The sequence below is a fragment of the Scyliorhinus canicula genome, chromosome 11 (genome assembly GCF_902713615.1).
Source record: "Scyliorhinus canicula chromosome 11, sScyCan1.1, whole genome shotgun sequence".
Taxonomy (NCBI): domain Eukaryota; kingdom Metazoa; phylum Chordata; class Chondrichthyes; order Carcharhiniformes; family Scyliorhinidae; genus Scyliorhinus; species Scyliorhinus canicula.
The window spans coordinates 71,455,656-71,482,533 of NC_052156.1; the positions used below are offsets into that span (position 1 = coordinate 71,455,656).

Genomic DNA, 26,878 nt, shown 5'->3' on the forward strand with positions numbered 1-26,878 from the left:
GTCTTTTTCCGATACAGAATTCGCGGGTGTTTTACTTGCCGTTTTTATGAATGGAAACGTCAAGTGGCAGAACGACGCTAGTAAAGCCAGCTGGAAAGCTGTTCGATTCGCGAACAGCTTTCACAACAGAATCCACTCTGCAGAATCCACAGACAATGATACCATTTGGAAGTTTTAGTTTGGGCATTAATTTCCAAAAAAGTGACTCGCATGATACATGAGATAAAGCATAAAATCATGTTTTGGGGACAAAAATTTAGGGGTCGCATGATACGCGTGATCGCATGATACGCGAGTATATACGGTACTTAATAATAATAATCTTTATTAGTGTCACAAGTGGGCTTACATTAACACTACAATGGCGTTACTGTGAAAATCCCCTAGTTGCCACATTCCGGCGCATGTTCGTGTGCACTGAGGGAGAATTCAGAATGTCCAATTCTAACAGCACGTCTTTCTGGACTTCTGGGAGGAAACCGGAGCACCGGGAGGAAACCCAGACATACACGGTGAGCATGTGCAGACTCCGCACAGTGACTCAAGCTGATAAACATACTGAGACTCTATAATTCAATTAAATTTAGAATCAAAGGTTTCTAAAATGTTTTGGTTCCTTATTTTGAAGTTATAGCTCTTCTTGCAAAAGAGTCCTTTTTTTAAGCTCTGAATGAAACAATACACCAGTGATGTCATTATGACTTAGGTAACAATACACCAGTGATGTCATTATGACTTAGGTCGTAACCATAGAGATTAGACAAAGGACTAAAAGGACATGTGTTACATCCTCATAACTTAGTAGATGTCATTGGGTAATCATTTTGCTCATGGCAATATACAATAAATATTAGCCTAATGAATGGTAAGATGCAAGTACTTAATTAATATATGTTGTAATGGATTTAACTGAAGTCAGCTTAATTTCTGGCTATAGTTCAGTAATTCTTTATTTGAGTTCATCATTGTGAAGCTTATTAGTGCTGATCAATGGAATATTCCTCCTAATTCTCGCAACCAGAGTTGGAACTTGCATGGCATCTCATCTGTTATGAAATCAATTTTGTTTGGAGTAATAAGCTCCACACTCAAAGTTCTGATGCACAGTCATGCCACATGAAGCTTTCTCTGCATCACAATTTATAAAAGATACCCCCATTAAAATTACCTCAATAAATCTTGACTCCCTTTTGAGGCCTCAGGCATTCCCGAAGACAGTCTTCAGCAACACATGACATAAAGAGCTTGAGCTCACGAGGCATAGCACATGGGTCAGGATTTTACGCCACTCGGGCAGATGTACATGTGACCTAGAAGCACGGGAAGCTATCTGGCACACATCCTGCCGTTATTGCGCACTCACATGATATTTCGGTCAGCAGACGCAAGCGCGATTCAGATGCATGCCCGCCAACAATTAAGAAGCTAATTTAAACTCCAATTGACCTGTATTTTAGGATGGCCAACCCATCTAACATGCACATCTTTGGACTGGGAGGAAACCGGAGCACCCGGATGAAACCCATGTAGTTACAGGGAGAAAGTGCAAACTCCACAAAGAGTAACTTAAGGCTGGAATTGAACCCATCTCCCTACTGCTATGAGGCAGATGTGCAATCCGCTGTGCCATGTGGTGTCTCAACTGCCTGACATGCACATACATCGCGTGTAAAATTCTCGCCATGGGTTCCAATATCATTCTGGCTGTAGTGCTGAACTTTGTGTTCTAGAGGTAACTGCAAGTCTAGCCAAGTTGTTCCCATACAGCTACAATGCCAACAAATTGTAAAACACTCTGACCAGGTAAGTCTTGTCCCCAAAAGCAGGTCAAACCCAATCCAACCAATTAACCACCTCATCGGAACACTCTCAATCATCAGCAAAGTGATGAAAGATATTGTCATCAGTGGCACTTACTCAACGATAATCAGCTCAGTGATCCTCCGTTTGCATTCCACTAGGGTCACTCAGTTCCAAACCTCACTACAGCTTTAGTCCCAAAGCATTTTCACCGTCTGCAAGGTACAAGTCAGGAGTATGATATACTCTCCACGTGCTGGCTGAATGAAGCACCAAGGACACTCGAGAAGCTCAACATCATGCGTGACAAAGCACCTCACACGACTGGCATCCCATTCACCACGTTGAACGTTCACTCTCTCCACGAGTGTCAGCAGTGTATACCATTATAAGATCCACTGCAGCAACTCGCCAAGATTCCTTCAATTGCATTCCCCAAACCAACAACCTTTACCACATAGAAGGACGACAGTAGCAGGTGCTATGGATCACCACACCCTAACTCGCAAACCATCATGGCTTAGAAGTATATCATCATGCTTAACCATCACTGGGTCAAGATCTTGAAATTCTTGGGACCTGGGTTCTCGGTTAACTGGTTGCACGGAGTTTACACTTTCTCCCGTGTCAGTATGGGTTTCCCTGAGTGCGCTGGTTTCCTCCCACAGTCCAAAGATTTGCAGGTTAGGTGGATTAGCCATGCTAAATTGCCCTTAGTGTCCAAAAAGGTTAGGTGGGGTTATGGGAACAGGCTGCAAGCAATCGGCTTAAGTAGGGTGCTCTTTCCATTGATTGGTGCAGACTCGATGGGCCGAATGGCCTCCTTCTACACTGTAAATTCTATGTTTCTATGATTCTAATTCGCTATCTAACAGCACTCTGGGAGTAACTTCATCGTGTGGTCTGCAGCAGTTAAGGAAGGTGGTCATCATGGTGGCCATAATGGATACGGCAGATCATCAATAGATTTCCCCGTGGGTTTTGTGGAGTATGAACTTCCCTACTGAGTGCGCAGCAGCTCGCCCAATGGGAGACGGGCAGCTGGAGTTTAAAATCTATTGCATCAACCTGGGTCAGTATTCTGTAGGTCCCCAGGCTTGCACTTGTGCACTGTAAGCTGTGGCTGCAGCCTTTTCCGTTCTGAAAATAAAACGGTATGGTGTCAGAAGACTGTCCTTGGCGAGATTATTACATTCGCAACGAGGCGTAAACAAGTTTTTTTTTGCAAATCAACCTTCATTTACGAGAACAAGCATCTTCTCTGGTAAGAAACGAAACTCCCTCTCTTCAGTAAACTTGAACCTTATGATATAAGCGGAGAAGACTGGGTCCAATACACAGAGGGTTTGCATGACCTCTTCTGGGCTGATAATATTGAGGGAGATGAAATAGAGAAAGTGACCTTGCTGACAAGCATGCGGGGCCCCGTCATTCAGGGCAATAAAAAGTCTGACCGATCAAAGGCTTTTAACTAGTTAGTCCACTTGGTAAAAAACCACTATGATCCGGAGCCCTCTTTTATACTCCAGAGATATTGCTTTGACACAGCAGGGAGAACCCCGGAAGAAACTGTCATCGAATCTTTGACCAGATTACAAAAATTGGCAGAATATTGTGGATTCTGACCATCCCTGAACAAAGTGTTGGGTGAAAGATTGGTATGTGGAATAAAAAACTTGACAACCCAAAAAAACTATTGGCAGAACTCAACCTGAATTTTGAAAAAGCCATCATAATAGCTCCATCGCTGAAAAATGCAGACAGCAATGTTCTCCGATTGTGGGAGGGCTTTGTATAACCGTGACCATCCCTCAACTAAGGGCGCTTGTGTAAGAGCGATGTCATTTAGTTTATTACAATATCAGAGCTCAATTTGCATCACCTGGCAGTCAAGGAAATACAATGAGAGCCCCAAGAATGCCGGGGAACATGTTCCGGAAGGTTACCGATACCAGAAAATGGATTATTTCAAGCACTGCCAAAGGGCACAGCCAAGACAAAGTTATAGGAATATGCAAAAGGTGTGCTGTTCAGGGAAGAAGCCAAAGCCAGTACTGGCCCATACCATTTTGGTATACCCACTACCATAAACAGGGACATTGCAACTAAAGTGCATCAGTACGACCAATGTCACCTCAATAATGGTGGGACTGTTGGTAAGAGCTCTCATATTCAAAATGGAGCTGGACACAGGAGCTGTGGTCTCCATTATCTGGGAGCAGACATACGATTATCTCCAAATTGGTATTCAATTCTTGAACTTAGAGGACTCAAAGGCCAGACTAACCCTACACAGGGGAACTGCTTTGAGCCCCACAGTGACTTACAGGCAGCAATAAGCTTGACTCCCACTCATTGTTGAGCAGGGGCAAGAACCAAGCCTAATGGAGAGAGAGTGATTCCAACAGATCAGACTGAACTGGTTGGGAATCTTCAGGCTGGGCGTGGGAAGACTGTATGAAGTCATCAGCAAGTACCCTGAAGTTTTCCAGGAAGGAATTGGGAAATAAAAGGAGCCAAGGCCAAGATTTATGTTGACCCTGATACTATGCCTAAATATTTTGGTGCAAAACCTATTCCATATGTTCCATTGGAAAAGGTGGAAACCGAACTTGGCCACCTGGAAAATCTAGGTTCGTACAGTTTTCAGAGTGGGCTGTGCCTGTCATCCCTGGCCTTAAAGTGGACAAATCAGTCCATCTCTGTGGAGATTATAAACTAACGGTCAATCATGATTCCAAAGCTAGATAGATTACCTTGCCTCAAATCAAAGATTTGTACGCCAAGTTAGCAGCTGCCCAGAAGTTCACTAAGTTCAAAATCAGCCATGCCTATCTTCTGCTTTAATAAAACGAGCCTTCCCGGAAGTACATTACAATTAACATGAATATGAGTCCACTATATTGGTTAGCACTGCTGCATCACAGCACTGAGGATCCGAGGACGATCCCAGCCCCAGGTCACTGCCTACGTTGTGTTTGCACATTCTTCCCGTATTGCGTGGGTCTCGCCCCCACAACCCAAAACGATGTGCTGAGTAGGTGAATTGGCAACACCAAATTGCCCATTAATTGGCAAAAAAACTATTTGGTACTCTAAATTTATTTTTAAAAAGCATATGAATCCTTCGCTCATCTTATCAGTGTGCACCACTTTCCATGGATCATGGAGAACATGCTGCAAGGGTTACCCCAAGAGCAGATGTATTTGGATGATGTCCTGGTCACGGGGAATTCAGAATGAGAGCACCTGGCGAACCTAAAAGAGTTCTTGTGGAGATTCTCAAGAGCTGGGGTACTTCTGAAGAAGGAGACTTGCCCCTTACTGTCCAAATGATGTGTCCAACTTGGGGCATCGGTTTGTCAAAAAGGCCTACATCCGGTCGAGGACAAGGTAAGTGCAATCAAGAAAGCACCAACTCCAAGAAACCATGGAGTTACAATCCTTTCCCGGATTAGTAAATTATTATGGGGAATTTATTCCGAATTTAGCCTCCTTACTGACTCCCTTGCATACCCTACAATGGAAATACCAAAGATGGTCTTGGAAGGCATCAAAGGTGGAGACTTTTCATAAAGTTAAACAATTGCTGTTATCCAACTTATCAACCCATTTTGACCCTAAGAAGGAACTCGTTTTAACATGTGATTCTTCTCCTTACGGGGTTGAGGGTGGTACTTTCACACTCCGGAAAGACTGAATGGAAAGGCCGGTCACATATGCATCCACGACCCTTTTGGATGCCAAGAGGAGGTATCCTCATCTTGAGATAGCGGGGCTAGTATCATACAAAGTGAAAGTCCAGGGTAAGATCATAAAGAAACACCTGGACCACCTCAGGAGCAGGAAGTCCACCCCTGAGTAACCCTCGTTACCAGCCATGGGGGTGGCCGCCATCAGTAACAGCTTGAAGCTGACCCAGCGTACGCCCCTCCTGATAACGGGGACACAGATGGAACCAGAGAAAAAACAACATTCCGCATGGAGTTTTTAGTACTGTGATTGGAATGCCAAGATGTCAGTGTGGTAATTTTCCAGTGTGAAGAGCAACACATGGTCCATGGCGATTTTCTTAAGCTTCGTAAATACTTTCACAATGAGCAGCAAACGGTTATATATAAAAGACATGCTTTGAATGAATGGTGTATTCATGGACAGTTAGGCTCCTCTCACTCTGAAGGTGCTTAGGCTTTTGCAGCATTATGTGGCCATGCACCAAATAATGGAATTAGCATTTACTGGACTTGTCACCTCCTTCCATTTCTGTACAGATCACTTTCCTTGGAGCCTTCATGTGAAACAGCACCTCCCTCCTGGAGGGAGGCCAATTTCTGGATCTGTGAAGTGGAGGCCATATGAACCATAAACATACAAATGTTTGGATTTGCAGCAGAGAATGTTTTGCTGAAGCCTCCTCCTTTGGGTTTCTGCAGATGTTTGAGACCGACAGCGACAAACTGCCGGACACATTTGATGATCCAAGTTTATTTCTGAGGTGCAAAATGGGTTGTACCTAAATTTTTCCGAAGCACTGTGGGCTGTGTGTGCTCATTTGCACTGGAGGTATGGCAGTGGTGTAGTGGTATTGTCACTGTACGAGTAAACCAGGGTAATGCTCTGGGGACCCAGATGGTCCTCTAACCTAATAATAAGATCCATTGGTGTGAGCAGGTAAGTGCTATATTATATTATTATTTTTTATTTATTTTATATTTGTTTACCAGAACTTGGTTGGAACTAAGAGGGATGGCAGGGAAGGCAGTGCAATGTTCCTCCTGCAGGATGTTTGAGGTGAGGGATGCCGTTAGTGTCCCTGCTGATTTTACCTGCAGGAAGTGCAGCTCCTACAAGACCGAGTTATGGTACTGGAGCTGGAGTTGGATGAACTTCGGATCATTCGGGAGGCAGAGGGGGTCATAGATAGGAGCTTCAGGGAAGTAGTTACACCAAAGACTGGAGATAGATGGGTAACTGTAAGAGGGACTGGGAAGAAGCAGTCAGTGCAGGGACCCCCTGCGGTCATTCCCCTGAGTAACAAGTATACCGTTTTGGATACTTGTGGGGGGGGGGGAACTTACCAGGGGAAAGCCATGGGGTACGGGCCTCTGGCACGGAGTCTGTCCCTGTTGCTCAGAAGGGAAGGGGGGATAGGAGCAGAGCATTAGTAATTGGGGACTCAATAGTCAGGGGCACAGATAGGAGATTTTGTGGGAGCGAGAGAGACTCACGTTTGGTATGTTGCCTCCCAGGTGCAAGGGTACGTGATGTCTCGGATCGTGTTTTTCGGGTCCTTAAGGGGGAAGGGAGCAGCCCCAAGTCGTAGTCCACATTGGCACTAACGACATAGGTAGAAAAGGGGACAAGGATGTCAGGCAGGCCTTTAGGGAGCTAGGATGGAAGCTCAGAGCGAGAACAAACAGAGTTGTTATCTCTGGGTTGTTGCCCGTGCCACGTGATAGTGAGATGAGGAATAGGGAGAGAGAGCAATTAAACACGTGGCTACAGGGATGGTGCAGGCGGGAGGGATTCAGATTTCTGGATAACTGGGGCTCTTTCTGGGGACCTCTATAGACAGGATGGTCTACATCTGAACCTGAGGGACACCAATATCCTGGGGGGGAGATTTGTTAGTGCTCTTTGGGGGGGTTTAAACTAATTCAGCAGGGGCATGGGAACCTGGATTGTAGTTTTGGGGTACGGGAGATTGAGAGTATAGAGGTCAGGAGCACAGATTTGACTTCGCAGGAGGGTGCCAGTGTTCAGGTAGGTGGTTTGAAGTGTGTCTACTTCAATGCCAGGAGTATACGAAATAAGGTAGGGGAACTGGCAGCATGGGTTGGTACCTGGGACTTCGATGTTGTGGCCATTTCAGAGACATGGATAGAGCAGGGACAGGAATGGTTGTTGGAGGTTCCGGGGTTCAGGTGTTTTAGTAAGGTCAGAGAAGGGGGCAAAAGAGGGGGAGGTGTGGCGCTGCTAGTCAAGGACAGTATTACGGTGGCAGAAAGGATGCAAGATGGGGACTCTTCTTCCGAGGTAGTATGGGCTGAGGTTAGAAACAGGAAAGGAGAGGTCACCCTGCTGGGAGTTTTCTATAGGCCACCTAATAGTTCTAGAGATGTAGAGGAAAGGATGGCGAAGATGATTCTGGAAAAGAGCAAAAGTAACAGGGTAGTTGTTATGGGAGACTTTAACTTTCCAAATATTGACTGGAAAAGATATAGTTCGAGTACATTAGATGGGTCGTTCTTTGTACAATGTGTGCAAGAGGGTTTCCTGACACAATATGTTGACAGGCCAACAAGAGGTGAGGCCACATTGGATTTGGTTTTGGGTAATGAACCAGGCCAGGTGTTAGATCTGGGGGTAGGTGAACACTTTGGAGACAGTGACCACAATTCGGTGACCTTTACATTAGTGATGGAAAGGGATAAGTATACCCCGTAGGGCAAGAGTTATAGCTGGGGGAAGGGCAATTTTGATGCCATTAGACATGACTTAGGATGTGTAGATTGGAGAAATAGGCTGAAAGGGTTGGGCACACTGGATATGTGGAGCTTGTTCAAGGAACAGCTATTGCGTGTTTTTGATCAGTACGTACCAGTCAGGCAGGGAGGAAGGGGTCGAGCGAGGGAACCGTGGTTTACCAAAGAAGTGGAATCTCTTGTTAAGAGGAAAAAGGAGGCATATGTGAAGATGAAGCGTGAAGTTTCAGTTGGGGCGCTTGATAGTTACAGGGAAGCAAGGAAGGATCTAAAGAGAGAGCTAAGACGCGCAAGGAGGGGACATGAGAAGTCTTTGGCAGGTAGGATCAAGGAAAACCCAAAAGCTTTCTGTAGGTATGTCAGGAGTAAAAGAATGACTAGGGTAAGAGTAGGGCCAGTCAAGGACAGTGGTGGGAAGTTGTGTGTGGAGGCGGAGGAGATAAGAGAGATACTAAATGAATATTTTTCGTCAGTATTCACTCAGGAAAAAGATAATGTTGTGGAGGAGAATGTTGAGACCCAGGCTATTAGAATAGATGGCATTGAGGTGCGTAGGGAAGAAGTGTTGGCAATTCTGGACAAGGTGAAAATAGATAAGTTCCCGGGGCCTGATGGGATTTATCCTAGGATTCTCTGGGAAGCCAGGGAAGAGATTGCAGAGCCTTTGGCTTTGATTTTTATGTCATCATTGGCTACAGGATTAGTGCCAGAGGATTGGAGGATAGCAAATGTGGTCCCTTTGTTCAAGAAGGGGAGTAGAGATAACCCCGGTAACTATAGGCCGGTGAGCCTAACGTCTGTTGTGGGTAAAGTCTTGGAGAGGATTATAATAGATACGATTTATAATCATCTAGATAGGAATAATATGATTAGGGATAGTCAGCATGGTTTTGTGAAGGGTAGGTCATGCCTCACAAACCTTATCGAGTTCTTTGAGAAGGTGACTGAACAGGTAGACAAGGGTAGAGCAGTTGATGTGGTGTATATGGATTTCAATAAAGCGTTTGATAAGGTTCCCCACGGTCGGCTATTGCAGAAAATACGGAGGCTGGGGATTGAGGGTGATTTAGAGATGTGGATCAGAAATTGGCTAGTTGAAAGAAGACAGAGAGTGGTGGTTGATGGGAAATGTTCAGAATGGAGTTCAGTTACGAGTGGCGTACCACAAGGATCTGTTCTGGGGCCGTTGCTGTTTGTCATTTTTATAAATGACCTAGAGGAGGGCGCAGAAGGATGGGTGAGTAAATTTGCAGACGACACTAAAGTCGGTGGAGTTGTAGACAGTGCGGAAGGATGTTGCAGGTTACAGAGGGACATAGATAAGCTGCAGAGCTGGGCTGAGAGGTGGCAAATGGAGTTTAATGTGGAGAAGTGTGAGGTGATTCACTTTGGAAAGAATAACAGGAATGCGGAATATTTGGCTAATGGTAAAATTCTTGGTAGTGTGGATGAGCAGAGGGATCTCGGTGTCCATGTACATAGATCCCTGAAAGTTGCCACCCAGGTTGAAAGGGTTGTGAAAAAGGCTTATGGTGTGTTGGCCTTTATTGGTAGAGGGATTAAGTTCCGGAGCCATGAGGTCATGTTGCAGTTGTACAAAACTCTTGTACGGCCGCATTTGGAGTATTGCGTACAGTACTGGTCGCCTCATTATAGGAAGGACGTGGAAGCTTTGGAGCGGGTGCAGAGGAGATTTACCAGGATGTTGCCTGGTATGGAGGGAAAATCTTATGAGGAAAGGCTGATGGACGTGAGGTTGTTTTCGTTAGAGAGAAGAAGGTTAAGAGGTGACTTAATAGAGGCATACAAAATGATCAGAGGGTTAGATAGGGTGGACAGTGAGAACCTTCTCCCGCGGATGGAGGTGGCTAGCACGAGGGGACATAGCCTTAAATTGAGGGGTAATAGATATAGGACAGAGGTCAGAGGTGGGTTTTTTACGCAAAGAGTGGTGAGGCCGTGGAATGCCCTACCTGCAACAGTAGTGAACCCGCCAACATTGAGGGCATTTAAACGTTTATTGGATAAGCATATGGATGATAATGGGATAGTGTAGGTTAGATGGCCTTTAGTTTTTGGACTTCCCATGTCGGTGCAACATTGAGGGCCGAAGGGCCTGTACTGCGCTGTATCGTTCTATGTTCTATGTTCTATGGTGAAATTTGAATTCAATAAAAAATTTGGAATCAAACGTCTAATGATGACCATGAAACTGTTGTCGATTGTTGTAAAAACTCATCTGGTTCACTAATGTCCTTTAGGGGAGGAAATCTGTCATCCTTACCTGACCTGGCCGACATGTGACTCCAGATCCACAGCAATATGGTTGACTCAGTTAGCAATTAGGAACAAATGCTGGCCTTGTCTGCGATGCCCAAATCCCATGAAAGATTTTTTTTTAATGATGTTTTTTTTAATTATACTAATGGAGACAGATAAAGAAGCATCCAGGGCCCATGTTTGAAACAGACACTATCGCTTTGCATGTGCAAATAAGAAGCCTAAGTTTGAGGTTTCCAGTGCCAAAATTGGCTCGCCCAGAATGCAACCAGCATTGGGGCAGTTGTGTTCAGGAATGGTCCACATGTGACCTTACCAACAGTCCTTGAAGGAGCCACTGGAGGTCACCACTAAAATTGAAGCTTCTTTTAAGGTGGGAAGTTCGCCTTGGTTCTCCCACACTGTGAAACACCATTGTCAGTCCCCGCAAAGCACCCTTCCAATCACTTCTGCCCTTCTTCCCTCCCTACAGCTTCTCCCTCCCTCCCTTATGGCCACCCCTACCCTCTAAATACTCTGCATCTTTTCCAGGCCCTACTTGAGGGTCACTGGGTAATTGAATCTGTGCAGATTCTGCATGTCTCCCAGTGTCTGCGTGGGTTTCCTCCGGCTGCTCCGGTTTCCTACCATACATCCCAAAAGACATGCTTTTCAGATGAATTGGATATTCTGAATTCTCCCTCTGTGTACCCGAACAGGCGCCGTGGTGTGGTGATTAGGGGATTTTCACAGTAACTTCATTACAGTGTTAATGTAAGCCTACTCGTGCCAATAATGAAGATTATTATTATAAAATTCACTTCTCTGATGAGCTGTCATATGGCACACCCAGCAAGTCTAAAGCTTGCCAGCCTCATTTACATTAGGCACAATACGGGGTGCACCTGTGGTCTGCCTGTTCCAGTGCTGGGTGCAGACTAAACTAGGGGCGGGATTCTCCAATAATGGGGCTACGTCCCCACACCCGCAAGAAAATGGGCACGAATCACTCCGGATGTTTTTCTAGAAAGTCTGGAGTGATTCCCGTTTCTAAGGGGGCTTGCAGGACCCCAGCGTGCGCCACGCAGCTCCGGTTGCCGATACAGGGCCCTACACTTCCGGCCGCGGGGCCGTGCATGCGCGCGGCAGCCACCTGCGGCACCGGCCCCGTGCAACATGGCGGACCCACACTGGGCCAGCGCCAAAGAAGTAGACCCCCCCCAGATTGTGCGCGGCCGCCGATCAGTGGCCACCGGTCGCGGGCCTGGTCATCGTGGAGGCCCCCACCCCTGGTGACGGATCCCCCTGCCCCTCACCAGGACGGTCACCGCAGCCGCAACTCCGAGCTGGAACCATACATGAACCATGCCGACGGGAACTCAGCTGGTCGTCCGCGGAGAATCGCCACAGGGGCCTCTTTCAATGGCCCCCGACTGGTGCCGCGTCGACCGCGCGCGCGACTAACAGCGATTCTCCAGTCACCGGAGAATCGCGCAAAGGCGTCATGGGTCCAAAGGCCCTTTGTTCGCCCCCGTGCTGGGCGCGATTGTGGCGCAGAGGCTCAGAGAATCTCGGCCTTGATTTCGACACTGCTACCTGCATCCCCAGAAATCTGCACTCTTAAAGAAGAGGCATGATTTCGACTATTCCAATTCAGATTGCCTCCAAAACTATGGTGGAAGAGCGAAAGATGTCAGGTTGGCACATATTCTACCTCATCAGACTGGCAGTGATTATGCCAGCAGGGAAAAGCCAGGTGGTCCTATCATGAAGATTGGTGTGTTCATATCAAGATATCATAGTTAGACTACATCCTGAGGTTCTAATGGCTCTTTATCATGTTTTGGTCATGACTAATTTTATGAGATTTTTGTGCCATATTATTTTGTTTAAACCGCAAAATCAGGGGCTGCCCTGAAATGACTTAGCAGTGATCTTGTTTTGTTTGCTCTGGCTATTAATGTTCCGTCTTCCATTTGAAATTTGTCATCTGTGCCTGTGTATATTGCGAGACGTAGGCTGGTTCTAATCACCTCTGTCAGAGCATTGAAACCTTGGGTGGGATTCTCTGGTCACCAACGCCAAAATCGCGTTCGTCGATCGGCCGGAGAATCCCAGTTTGCGCTGAAGTTGGGGGTGGTGCCTCTTTTGCAATGCTCTGCCCCTCAAAAATAGCATACCCAAAGAGTCGGCCGCACGCCGTTTGGACGGCCTCAGTACGTCACCTGAGGCCCTCTCCCAATGCTCCGCCCCCGATGGCTGAGTTCCACTGGAACACTTATCCTTTTTTTTCTCGGGAACCCGGAATGACGTCTGCGGACTGAGTCCAGCGCCACCACAGTCGGGGAGAGCCATTCCACGGGCAGGGGGGGGCTTTGGTGGGGGCTGGGGGCACTGGTGGGGGTTGGTCCAGGGGTTGCGAGAGGGGCTATTAGAGGACAGTATGTGGCAGGCTGGGTCCGCGCGCAGCCGGCGCCGTGTTGCCACTGCAAGCCGCTGCCCTGCGCATGTGCAGCCATGGATCTGGCAGTTCTCTGGCCATCTCTGCAGGTGAAGCCGGGGGCTTTCTGCTGCATGGCTGCTAGCCGCCCACCAGACGGAGGATCGGTGCAACTTTTACACCGTTTTTTTCTGGCGTAAAATGCCAATATTCGCACGCCGGCGTCAGCACCTAGTCTTCATATCGGTGAATCCAGCCCCAGATTTTGAATTTCCTTGGATATTCTAACCTGCAGAGATCTTCACTTGCAATTTTCCTCCTGCTAATAGGCAGTGACTGCATCAAACAAAGTGGTTACCTTTGAAAGAAGGACTTATTTTAATCACATTTCCTCTTCACACTGTTTATAACATTTTCAGTTTCAATTTTTTGGGATGGACTTCTGTTAAAAATTACCATGGGCGAAATTCTCCGCACCCGCGGAAAGTCGCAAAACCGTCGTAAAAATCGGGACCGTTTTACGACGGTCGCGAAGGCTTCATTTCCCGACAGATTCACTCCCTGGAAATGGGCTAGTAGCGCGGCCGCGTCAATTACGTGCGTGATGACGACGGAACGCGACGACGACACGTACCCGCCCATGTGACGCCGCCCGACGCCATAAAAAGGCGCGGGCGACCACAGAATCTGTCGGGCAGGATGTCGGAGCCGAGGAGAGCTGCTCCTCGCTTTGTAGATGCAGACGTCGAGGCGCTGCTCGATGCCGTGGAGCAGAGGAGGGGCATCATCCGCCCGCGGAGAGGGCATCGCCAACCTGCCAGCACGGTACGTCAGGCCTGGCGTGACGTGGCTGCTGCCGTCAGTGCTGTGGGGCAGACCCCTCGCTCAGCAGAGCAATGTAGGAAGAAGCTACACGACCTCACCAGGTCTGCCAGGGTAAGTGCCATGAGGGTGCCCCCTAGTCACAACCATCCCTCCCCCTTAACTGCCCGGTGGGGGGGGGGAGAGGGATTGGGGCAGAGTTATTTGAGGGTGGTTCACAAAGTTGTCACAGACCCAGCGCTCTGGCCCCGAGGAGAGATGCAATCGTCTGATGACAACTTGCCCCCCCCAAACTGTGCCAGTATCTGAACGGACTGCTGATACCTACCGTTTTGTAATGATCTACCTATGTTCCCTCCCCCAACAGGCCAAGGCCGCTCATAACCACCGTGAGCGGCACAAGACTGGAGGGGGTTCGCCCAACATGCACCCCCTCAGCACCTTTGAACAGAGGGCACTGGACCTTGTTGGGGGGTCTGCCACCCGCGATATCGCGCAATGCGAGGTTGGCGGAACTGCAGCAAGTGAGACAACCCTCCCTGACAAACACTCACCCCTCCCCCATCCTCTGTCCCTTCACAAACCCTGCCCACTGGGACACCTCCCCCATCCTCTGTCCCTTCACAAACCCTGCCCACTGGGACACCTCCCCCATCCTCTGTCCCTTCACAAACCCTGCCCACTGGGACACCTCCCCCATCCTCTGTCCCTTCACAATTCCTGCCCACTGGGACACCTCCCCCATCCTCTGTCCCTTCACAAACCCTGCCCACTGGGACCGTCCAGCGGCCTGCCGAGCAAATCGAAATAACCCGTCTCATTCTCTTCCCTAGGACGTGATGCCGAACGACCAGGGCCGTCTGCCTCCAGACGGAGACAGGAATCTGCCGCCACCTCACCCGGGGCCTCACAACAGAGGGTGCCCGATCAGCGGGCAGCCCTACCCGCCCCAACCCAATCTGCGGACCAGGACGCACAGAGGGTTCGAAGTCCACCACCACCACCAGAAATGGCCAGGGACAACCCTGCTGTCGCTGAGCAGCCCCACACCATGGACGAGGCCCTAAGCATTGAGAGCGTCGGGCTTGCGGCACTGCTTTCTCCCACCACATCCATCATCCCAGAGATACACACCCCGGCGGGCCTATTTAGTGATGAGTCTCCTGGGGCACAGTCTGGTTGGCACATCACAGCTGAGCAGGTACAGCAGGTGGAGGTCGGAGCAACAGAGGGCCCGGACTCGCGGAGGCCAGACCAGGCCCAGGATGCAGCTGGCTCCCAGACGTTTTCAGAGTTCCTGGAGTTTCTCAACCCACCCGCACAGCCGATGCCTCAGGAAACCCAGGGAAACAATGGCGGGAGGAGGGCAGCCTTCCTGGCTCTGCAGACGCTGTTAGAGGAGTCGAACCGCGTCCAAGAGCAGGGAGTGGTGCCGCTCATGGCAGAGACCCAGTCCAACACCGCACGGGTGGCATCCGCGGTGGAGGCAATGGGTCAGGTTATGCAAGACGTTGGGGTTAATGTGCACGCGTCATCCTCGGCCCTGGACAGGGTTGCCCTCTCACAGGCAGCAATGTGCCAGAGCCAAAACGACATTGCCGGCGCCCTGCGGGCCATGGCCGAGTCTCAGCAGGTCATTGGCCAGTCGCAGCACGCCATGGCACAGTCCCAGCAGTCGATAGCACAGTCCCAGCAGTCGGTCGCGGAGACCATCAACCGCCTGACACATGTGCTGGATGGCGTCGTGCACACACAGGTTGAGATCGCACAGTCCCTGGCGGGAATGTCTAACTCCCTGGACTCCGTCTCTGCAAACCTTCGGATCCTGGTGGATACCGTTGCAGGCCTCCAGGACTGGCAGCGCCAGGTGTCGGTGGTGCGACGGGGAACCTCCCCGCTCGCACCTCTGTCCCAAAGTGAGGCCCGGGGGCCACCGGGCTCCCCGAGGGAGGAGGAGGTTTCGGGGCCCGTCTCATTAACTCCATCACGGGACGTCCCGGAATTCTCGGCCTCCCCCCGTCCCATCCCTGGTGCATCGGGTGGGCAGCAGGCAGAGCAGGGTGGCACAATGTCACCCGAGACGCCCGCAGAGCAGCCTGGCCCATCAAGGCCGGGTCGCCCCAGGAAACGCATAGCCAAGGAGAAACGAGTCGAGGGGGGCGATTCGCAGCAATCCTCCTCCACTCCTGCTGTATCATCTGGGGATTCACTTAGACGTAGTGGTAGGGCCCGTAAGGCAACTAAGATAGACACTGAGTAAGTTGGCACGGGTGAAGGGCACAGTTTAGTTGTAGGGGCTAGGGCACCTGTAAATAATTGTTAATATTAAACGCACTGTTCCACCTTACTTGTAATACCGTGTGATTGTTCCACAGCCACAGGAATCGTGATGGTGACCGAGTGTCGCTGGGGGTGACAGGTGGTGAAACCTCGGTGCCGGGTGTGCAGTCCCTGCCCCTACCCCCCTCCCACAGCTAGCCCACGCGGGCACGTGATGGAGTGTCAGTGACGAACTCAGCGGCCACCAAGGTGGATGGTTCAGCTATTGCCATGGGTCAGACTCTCTCTAACGATTCTGAGCTCACAGCTCTTCGCAGAGCGGGCTGTCATCATTCCACATGGCACTGATCACACCCGCTGACACAGCCATCAATGTTGTGCCATTCCGTCTGTACCCAGTGATAAGCGTCATGTCGAAGTGGAGCAGTGTACACTGAGGGGGGGGGGGGTTGTGGTGGTGGCAGTTGTGTGGTGACCCTCTGCATGACTAGCGATGCAGGTGGTGGTTTGGTGTTCATCGGGGACGTCACATGCGATGCGTGAACCGTGCTGCCACCAGGGCGTCGCGTGCCCGCCGTCCTTGCCAGGTCCGTCGTGCCGCCTCCTGGACATCACCAGCACCTGGGTCGTGTCTGCGTGCTGCGCCCGCCACTCCGCCAGCGTCCTCCTCCTCCTCCTCCTCCTCCTCTGTGCTGGCACCACTGCCACTAGCTTCTCCCTCCGCCTCCTGCAACAGGTCATCTCCCCTCTGCATCGCGATGTTGTGCAGCGCACAGCAGACCACTACAATGCGAGCGACCCTGTCGGCCTGGTACTGCAGGGCCCCTCCGGAGCGGTCCAGGCACCTGAATCTCATCTTCAGGAGGCCAAGGCAGCGCTCCACAACACCCCTGGTTGCTGCATGGGCCTCGTTGTATCGTGTTTCCGCATTGGTCTGAGGCCTCCGTATAGGCGTCATCAGCCAAGACCTCAGCGGATAACCCCTGTCACCTAGCAACCAGCCCCTCAGCCGGGGGGTACGTCCCTCAAACATCGCAGGGATGAACGACTGCGCTAGTATGTAGGAGTCATGCACACTCCCTGAGAACCTTGCACAGACGTTCATGAACCTCATGTGGGGGTCGCATACCACCTGGACATTAATGGAGTATGTCCCCCTCCTGTTTGTGAACACTTCCTTGTCCACAGCAGGCGGGCGCATGGGGACGTGAACACAGTCGATTGACCCCTGAACCCTCGGTATCCCGGCCACACTGGCAAATCCACGGGCTCGTGAGTCTTGACTTGCTTGGTCCTCGGGAAAGGTGATGTAGCGATCGGCGATGGCATAGAGGGCGTCGGTCACATCCGGATGCACCTGTGCACCGATGACTGGGAGATCCCAGAGACGTCCCCGCTCGGAGACTGGAAGGAGCCGGTAGCATAGAAGTTCAGAGCGACCGTCACCTTGATGGCTACCGGGATCGCGTGTCCTCCCCCCGTTCCACGTGGGGCGAGGTGCGACAGGAGTTCGCAGATATGTATCACCGTCTGCCTACTCAGCCAGAGTCTTCTCCTGCAGGTGATGTCCGGCATTGTTAGGAAAGAGACCCGGACACGGTACACCCTCGGCTTTGGTCGTCGCCTCTGACGCCGTGGCTGCACCCTCACTCTCCTTCCTCTTCCTCTTCCTCCTCCTCCTCCTCCTCCCCCCCCCCATGCTGCTCGACGACTGGCAACTCCTCGGCCCTTCCCTCTGCTGCTGCAGCTGGCCCTGCAGCCACTGCGGGTTGTGGGTGTGGATGCTGTTGCATCTCCAAATCCAGTAGAGCGGCCCCAACCACTGCGCAGAACATAGCCGTTCTGTTCCCATGCATCGTGCTAACCTACAGAAGGGTGGTGGGAGGCAGAGAAACGGGACATGTTAGACGGACGTTAGTCGACACCTCGGCAGCCGCCAGCCATGGGATACCAGTGTGTCCCGGTGGCCTGGTCGCGCTGCTGACACGCGGTCAGCCTAACCCCTGGTCACTTTCTGCATCCAACGGCCAGTAAACTATGGCCTCCTCACGGGTGCGTCAGTGGCCTGTGGCCGGAAGCCACAGGGGAACCAGCGGCCGTGTCCTCGTCACCGGCACACCATGGCATGCTGGCAGACATTTTGTTACGGGGTTGGACGGCTCACTCTCTACCTAACCCCCCCCCCCTCCGTCGCCCCCCACTGCCTCCCCCGTCTCCCCCACTGCCTCCCCCGTCTCCCCCCCACTGCCCCCTCCGCCTCCCCCACTGCCTCCCCCGTCTCCCCCACTGCCTCCCCCGTCTCCCCCACTGCCTCCCCCGTCTCCCCCCCCACTGCCCCCCTCCGTCTCCCCCACTGCCTCCCCGTCTCCCCCACTGCCTCCCCCGTCTCCCCCCCACTGCCCCCTCCGTCTCCCCCACTGCCCCCTCCGTCTCCCCCACTGCCCCCTCCGTCTCCCCCACTGCCTCCCCCCGTCTCCCCCACTGCCCCCTCCGTCGCCCCCACTGCCCCCTCCGTCGCCCCCACTGCCCCCTCCATCTCCCCCACTGCCCCCTCCGTCTCCCCCACTGCCTCCCCCGTCTCCCCCCCACTGCCCCCGCTCTGGACCCCCTCCCGTTCCCAGGGATGCCTTCCCCGTTGTGGCCAGACTCGAGCGGTGCGCTGAGCGGTGCGCTGAGCGGTGCGCAGAGTGGTGCCCTGACCTCCTCCAAGCAGTCGTCAGCCAGGCCGACTGGTTGACGAATTTAAAAAGCAGGTGTGTTTCACGACGTCCAAACAGGGCGCCATGACGTCGGGACTTCGGCCCATCCGGGCCGGTGAATAGCGGGGGGGCTATCAGTGGCGATTCTGGTCGTGTCAGGGGCGGGAAGGAGGCGTTTGTCGGGAAACGCGACTCCGACATTTTGCGGGGTTCGGAGAATAGCGGGAGGGCGTCGGAACAGCGTCGCCGTAAAAATTTCCGACGCCCGCTATTCTCCGAACCGTCGTGAGTCCGGAGAATCGCGCCCCATATATTTGGGTTAAGAGTGAAAATGTTCACGACGGTCTCTTAACATGTCACTGAACCTTTCAGTGCTATGTCACAAGCATTGCTAGGGAGTAGGACAATGATGTCAGTGTACATATAAAAACAAGTTACTGACCAGATGCAGAGCACATTCAAGAACAAGGTAAGCAGTGAGAAATGACATATAAAGTGCTTCTTTTTGGTCTAATTAATTCTGCTCAAAAATATCTGACAGGTGAGGTGTTGAACTACAAAGTGAATGCAACGGGTTCCTCACTCAAGAAGAGTCAGATATGGACCATTGAGTTTATCAAGGAGGACTCCCCTATGGTCCATATTAAGAGTTCCTTTAACAGATACATTGCTGCAGACAAGGATGGCAAGATCACCTGTGATCAGGAGGCTCCCACTCCAAATTGCGATTTCCTCATGACACTCCATCCAGACGGAAGAGTCTCCTTCCAATCAGAGCGCTCCAAACGGTATTTAGGAGGAAACCAGGACAATATCACATGCTTTGCCCAGGCTATCTCAGATAGTGAGAAGTGGGTGCCACACCTGGTCATCCATCCCAGTGTCAACATGTTCAACCCTGGCAGGAAAACCTACCTCCGATTAAATGAGCAAAGTGGAAGACTGTACTGTGATAAGAAACAACCCTGGGGTGCCGACTGTGTAATGACACTTTATTTTGACATCAAACAGAAAAAATATGCCATAAGGACAGGAACTGGTTACTTCATTGCTTTGAATGGGAAGACTGAACCTGAAGTAACACACAGGACATTATACCGCCTGGAGATCAAGAATGGGTTGATAAGTCTGAGGGATATGCATGGAAAGTTCTTATCTGTGAAAGACTGCAATGTTAAAACGATAAAAACTTTAAATCCTAGTTCAGATGAACTTTTTATCATAGACCCTTCTCCTGGACAGATCAGTATCATGTCCCTTGCTAATGAGAGGTACATCACCTATAAACCTGGCCCAGCTGTCTATTCAAATGTTAATGATATAAAGGATGCCGGAAATTTCCAAATTATGATGGATTCCACAACAAAGAAAGTCTGCTTCCAAAATATTTCAAAACAGTACCTTGCAGTTGGTCCCAAAGGCTTCATTGAAGTCTCAAAGTATCTAGATTTTCACTGCTGGTTTCAAATCGTCTATAATTTGGAAAAGGCAGCTTTAAAGGCATCAGATGGAAGATTTGTGACTGTGAATGCAGGTGGCCAGCTCTTGGTAGGCCCCATTGCAATTGGAAGACAGGAAGAATTTGTCTTCAAATTTACCAACCGATCTCAGCTAATACTCCAGTGTGAATATGGTTTCATTGGCATTATGCCTGGGAAAGAGAGATTGGTTTGCAACAGGTCTATGTACGAGGCAAGCACAATAATTTCAACCGCTGATGGTTTTTATCAGTTCAAAATAGCATCCCTTGATAAGTACTGGGAAATGGATGAAGAAGGCTTCATCAGTGCCACAGGCGAGGAGCCTGTTGACTTCACCATTGAAGTGATCACTTCAGAGCAAATGATCTTAAGAGGACCCAATGGGAAATATATTGTAGCAGAAGCTAATGGAAACTTCAGAGCTGTCGGACAAGATGCCAAGTCTGCCACATTGTTCCGATATTAAGTGACTTTGGCAGATCAAATCTTGGTGCAAGTATACGGAAATAACTCCAACTTGGGTTCAATCAGGGTGAATGAAGGGAACGAATACCATTTAGTTCAAAAATATTAAACTATATTCCTGCTATCAACTGTGAGTTTCAAAACGGTTTAATATTTTGGAAATACTATATTGCTCATAAATGCAACTTGAAGTTGGTCCTTCGGGTAATGTGCAGTGTGCACTGATACAAGAGAAGTGGACAGCAAGTTCTCCTTTGTTTTCCACTGGATGAATTACTAATCTCAAACTGGGCCTAGTGGCAATTATCCTGACAAATTAAAAAATGAGTACATAAATCAAACATTAATCTTGTTTAAGAGGGGATGGAGCAGGTGGAGCAAAGTAAAAGGTCTGGATGAGGTGTGAGGTAGGAGTCATTGAAATAAAATGTATAGGGCATAAAACAAAGGAAGTGTTACTGGCAGTGTTGATGACTAAAGAAGCTGCTGCTAATGACATAAAAATAAGATAGCAGAATGTGTTAAAAGCATTACATATTTCAACCTTCACCTCATAAGCACATCTTTGGGCAGAAATCCTACTTTAATTTAAATGATCCTTTCATCTGCCTCCAGTATTCTCCCTCTACCTGTACCCCTCCTTCTGCCCCCCTACCTGTGCTTGAACTTTTCATAGAGAACTGTCGGCACAACATTAGCCGTCTTAATTTCTCTGCCCCCTCACACAGTCCAACCTGATTCCTATTGAACTTTCTCCCCTCGGTTCTCTCAGGTCCAATCCTTTGTTATCAAACCTGCCGACAAGGGTGGTGCCGTTGTCTGGAGCACTGACCATTACCTTGCAGAAGCTGAGCGCCAACGCTCAGACACTTCCTGCATGGCCCTACCACCAAACATTAAACCATTGTTTTCAGGACTGTAACTGACCACAGCTTCCAACCTTATTGTCCCCAAACTCACACACTCACTTCTGCCTCCTTCCCAAAATCAACAAACAAGACTATCCTGGCAAACCTATTGTTTCAGCTTGCTCCTGCCCCACTAAATTCTTCTACCTTGACTCCATTCTCTTTCCCTTTGTCCAGTTTCTTACGATTCATAATTCCTCTGATATCCTATATCATCTCAACTATTTCCAGTTTCATGGTCCTAACCACCTCCTCTTCACTATGAATGTCCAATCCCTCTACACCTCCATCCCCCAACTAGGATGATCTGAGAACCCACCGCTTCTTATTGAACAAAGGTCTGGACAATCCCTATCTACCATTCCTCCCCTCTGCCTGGCTGAACTTGTTCTCTGACTCAACAAATTTTCCTTTAACTTGTCTCACTTCCTGCAAATAAAGGTGTGGCTATGGGTATATACCTGGGCCCCAGTTATGCCTTTCTTTTTGAGGGGTATGTGGAATATTCCTTGTTCCCATCCTACTCAGGCCCCATCCTGCAAATATTTGCCCATGTCATTGATGACTGTACTGGTGCTCTCATCTGAACCTGGAAAAATGTATCTATTTTTCTTTCCCCTTCCAATTCCCGTCCTTATCCAACCTTCACATGGTCCATCTCTGAGGCCCCCTTCCCTTCCATGACTTAGCTGTCTCAATTTCTGGTGATAGACTGACCACCAATATTCATTACAAGCTCACCGACTCCCACAGCTACCTTGACTACAGCTCCCTCCACCCACTTCCTGTAAGGACTCTATCTGATTGTCCCAGTTTCTCCGCCTCCGACGCATCTGTCCGATGGTGCCACCTTCCAAAATGGCACTTCTGACATGTCTGCCTTTTTCTTGAACCAAGGGTTTCCCCCACTGTGGTTGACATGGCACTCAACTGTGTCTGACCCATCCCACGCAATTCTGCCCTCATCCCTTTCCCTCCTTCCCAGAAACATGATAGTTTTCCCCTTGTCCTCACTTTCCGCCTGATCTGCCTCCAAATTCAAAGGATCACCCTCCGCCATTTCCACCGACTCCAACATGATGCCACCACAAAACACTTCTTCCCCCACCCAACAGAATTCCACTGCAACCACTTCCTCTGTGACATCCTGGTAGACTTCATCATTCCCCCAACACCTCATCTTCCCACGGCATCTTCCCATGCAATCGCAAAAGATGAATGCTTGCCCCTTTACCTTTTCCTCCTCACTACTCAAAACCCCAAACACTCCTTTCAGGTGAAGCAATATTTTTCTTGCACCTCCTTCAATTTGCTTTACTCTATTCACTGCTTTCAATGCAGTCTCCTCTACAATGGGGAGAGAAAGACTAAGCACAGACTGGGTGACTGCCTTGCTGAACAGTTTCACTCAGTCACAAGAATGACCCCAACCTTCTTGTCACTTGCCATTTCAACTCACCATCTGCCTTTATGCCCACATGCCTGTCCTTGGCTTGCTGCAATGTTCCAGTGAAGCCCAACACAAAATAGAAGAATAGCACCTCATCTTCCAATTAGGCATTACAACCAACAATGAGTTCAACAACTTCAAACAGATAGTGAACTTTTCCATCTTGACTCCTTTTAAAATAATAGCTTTTGTCCCATGGCGGCACAGTGGCTTAGAGGATAGCACTTCTGCCTCACAGCGCTAGGGCCCCGGATTCAATTCCGGCCTTGGGTAACTGTATGGAGTTTATATGTTCTCCCCATGTCTGCATGGGTTTCCTCCAGATGCTACAATTTCCTCCCACAATCCTAAGATGTGCAAGTTTGGTGGATTGGCCATGCTAAAAGTTGTCCCTTAGTGTCCAAAGATGTTCATTCTAGATGGGGTTATGGGGAGATGGCGGGGGAGTGAGTCTGGGTAGGGTACTCTTTCAGAAGGTTAGTGTAGACTTGATGGGCCAAATGGCCTCATAGAACATAGAACATAGAACGATACAGCGCAGTACAGGCCCTTCGGCCCTCAATGTTGCACCGACATGGAAAAAAAACTAAAGGCCATCTAACCTGCACTATGCCCTTATCATCCATATGCTTATCCAATAAACTTTTAAATGCCCTCAATGTTGGCGAGTTCACTACTGTTGCAGGTAGGGCATTCCACGGCCTCACCACTCTTTGCGTAAAAAACCCACCTCTGACCTCTGTCCTATATCTATTACCCCTCAATTTAAGGCTATGTCCCCTCGTGATAGCCACCTCCATCCGCGGGAGAAGGCTCTCGCTGTCCACCCTATCTAACCCCCTGATCATTTTGTATGCCTCTATTAGGTCACCTCTTAACCTTCTTCTCTCTAACGAAAACAATCTCAAGTCCATCAGCCTTTCCTCATAAGATTTTCCCTCCATACCAGGCAACATCCTGGTAAATCTCCTCTGCACCCGTTCCAAAGCTTCCACGTCCTTCCTATAATGAGGCGACCAGAACTGTACGCAATACTCCAAATGCGGCCGTACTAGAGTTTTGTACAACTGCAACATGACCTCATGGCTCCGGAACTCAATCCCTCTACCAATAAAGGCCATCACACCATAGGCCTTCTTCACAACCCTATCAACCTGGGTGGCAACTTTCAGGGATCTATATACATGGACACCGAGATCCCTCTGCTCATCCACACTACCAAGAAATCCTTCTGAATTGTTGGGATTCAATGGATATCTATGAATATAATATAACCAAATCCCCAACAGGGCCATCTGTCACATGTTCTTACGTTTTGCTTTCAAAGAGCGCAGAATATTCTGCTATTAACACATTCTACTTGTCTTACCATTATGCTACTATCAGCACCTTCTTTAGTCCTCAGCATAAGACCATAAGACATAGGAGCAGAATTAGGCCATTCGGTCCATCGCGTCTGCTGCGCCATTCAATCATGGATGGTAGGTTTCTCATCCCCATTCTCCTGCCTTATCCCCATAATCCCTGATCCCCTTATTAATCAAGAACCTATCTATCACTGTCTTAAAGACACTCAGTGATTTGGCCTCCACAGCCTTCTGCAGCAAAGAGATCCACAGATTCACCACACTCTGGCTGAAAAAATTCCTCTTCATCTCAGTTTTGAAGGATTGTCCCTTCAGTCTGAGGCCGTATCCTTGGGTTCTATTTTTTACAACCAGTGGAAACATCCTCTCCATATCCACTCTATCTAGGCCTCTAAAAACTGCCATAAAAGACTTTTTGTCTTGTGCCTTACATCTTGTTACAATTTCTCCGAGCTCCTATCTATCTCAGACCTATTTCGCTCCAACCACTCCCCCCTTTTAAACAATATAAAATCTATCACATTTCTCCCTCTCCTCAGCTCTGAAGAAGAGTCAGACGTACACAAAACATTAACTCTGTTTTTGTCTCCACAGATGCTGCCAGACCTGCTGAGTTTTTTTCCAGCATTTTCTGTTTTAATTTCAGATTTCCAGCATTCTCAGTATTTTGCTTATATATTAATCCTGCTTATCACTCAGGAATAATTCCAAAGTCGTGCTGATAGAAACCAAGAACAGTTTGTAAGTCCTTCCTCTTGGTTACTGAAGTGCCAATGGTGTACAATCTCCCACAGGAATGGAGGGATAATAAAAAATATAAAATATTTTAAGTATTCAGTCTATGATGGAACTGTTTAAATGTACACAGCATTGATTTTATGGGCTTTGAATGCTTGAAATTATGCCCAAATTTCAGACCTTCACTATACTCCACTATTCGTATTTTCTCCACATTTTCCTGAGTCAGAAGATTCTGCAAAAAAGTGTCAAAATATTCTTCCTGTCCAAAATATCCATTGTGGATTTGAACTGCGACAGACCAGTTGAGCAAAACTTTTAATCGGGGGAAGCAATGCCATAGTAGTATTGTCGCAGGACTAGTAATCCAGAGACCCAGAGTCATGCTCTGGGAACCCGGGTTATAATCCCACCATGGCAGATGGTGAAATTTGAATTCAATATAAATCTGGAATTAAAAGTCTAATGAGACCATTGTCGATTGTCACACAAATCCATCTGCTTCACTCATGTCCTTTAGGGAAGGTAATTTGTTGTCTTTACCTGGCCGACATGTGTCTCCAGACCGACAGCAAAGTGGTTGACTCTTAATACCCTCAGGGACAAAGTGCAGAAGGAGGCCATTCGGTCCACCGAGTCTACCCATGACCATCCCACCCTATCCCAGTAACCCTATAACCTAACCTGCACATCCCTGGATACTAAGGGGCAATTTATCATAGCCAGTCTGTGGTGAGATAACCACTGTAGTTATGTGTACTGCAGTAGGGGGATGTATGCCTGTACCTGTAATACAGGTTCCTCCGGTCAGCCCCTGCCGGCTAGCTCCGCCCACAGGGAGCTTATGTATAAATGTATGAGAGCTGCTCAGACCCTTAGTCTACTGTTGCAGATGGAGGGACAACATCGTACAGCAATAAAGCCTCTATTGTACTAGTCTCTCGGCTTTGAGTATAATTGTTAGCGCCACAATTTATTGCTGTACGATTTCCCAGTCACCATGGACATCAGAGTCAAGCCTGACCGTCTGCAGCTGGATCCGCATTCGCCTCACGCCAGAAAAGACTTTGATCACTGGCTCGCAGTCTTCGAGGCCTACATCTCTTCAGCAGACCCTCCCCCGACGGAGGCTCAGAAAAAGCAACTCCTGTACTCCAGACTTAGCTCCAGCGTCTTTCCGCTCATTCGAGATGCGACCGACTGCACCGCAGCTATGGAACTGCTCAAGGAGAACTATGCACCATCGGCGAACACCCTGTTTGGGAGGCATCAACTTTCTACTCGCGTCCAGCAGCCGGGTGAGTCGATTGAGGACTTCTGGAGGGCCCTTATACCTCTGGTACGAGACTGCGACTGCCGGGCCCTCACAGCCACGGAACATTCTGATTTACTCATGCGCGATGCCTTCGTTACAGGCATTGCATCGGACCCCATCCGGCAACGACTGCTGGAAGGGGTCGCCCCCGACCTCGCGGCCGCAAAGGCCCTGGCGCTTTCCATGACGGCCGCCTCCCGTAGTGCGCACACTTACTCCGCTAGCCACTCGGCCCACCCGTCCTACCCCTCGTGGACCCCGCAAACGGCTCCCCAGGCCCATCCGTCCTACCCCTCGTAGACCCTGCAAACGGCCCCCCCAGCGGCCGCCCCCGCGCACTATGCCTGCGCTGCCCGCCGCACCGCACCC

The 26,878-nt window shown here is 49.5% G+C and overlaps 2 protein-coding genes across 4 annotated transcripts in view; one reads left to right on the top strand and one right to left on the bottom strand.

The window, feature by feature from the left end:
* LOC119973128 (dual specificity tyrosine-phosphorylation-regulated kinase 2-like) overlaps positions 1-26,878 on the bottom strand; it is a 144,414-nt gene that overhangs the window by 55,667 nt on the left and 61,869 nt on the right. The gene's annotated exons all lie outside the window — the stretch shown is intronic.
* On the top strand, positions 19,234-20,860 carry LOC119973130 (fascin-like). Its single transcript, XM_038810721.1, has one exon. The coding sequence runs from the start codon at positions 19,269-19,271 to the stop codon at positions 20,730-20,732; it is 1,464 nt and encodes a 487-aa protein (XP_038666649.1). The 5' UTR covers positions 19,234-19,268; the 3' UTR covers positions 20,733-20,860.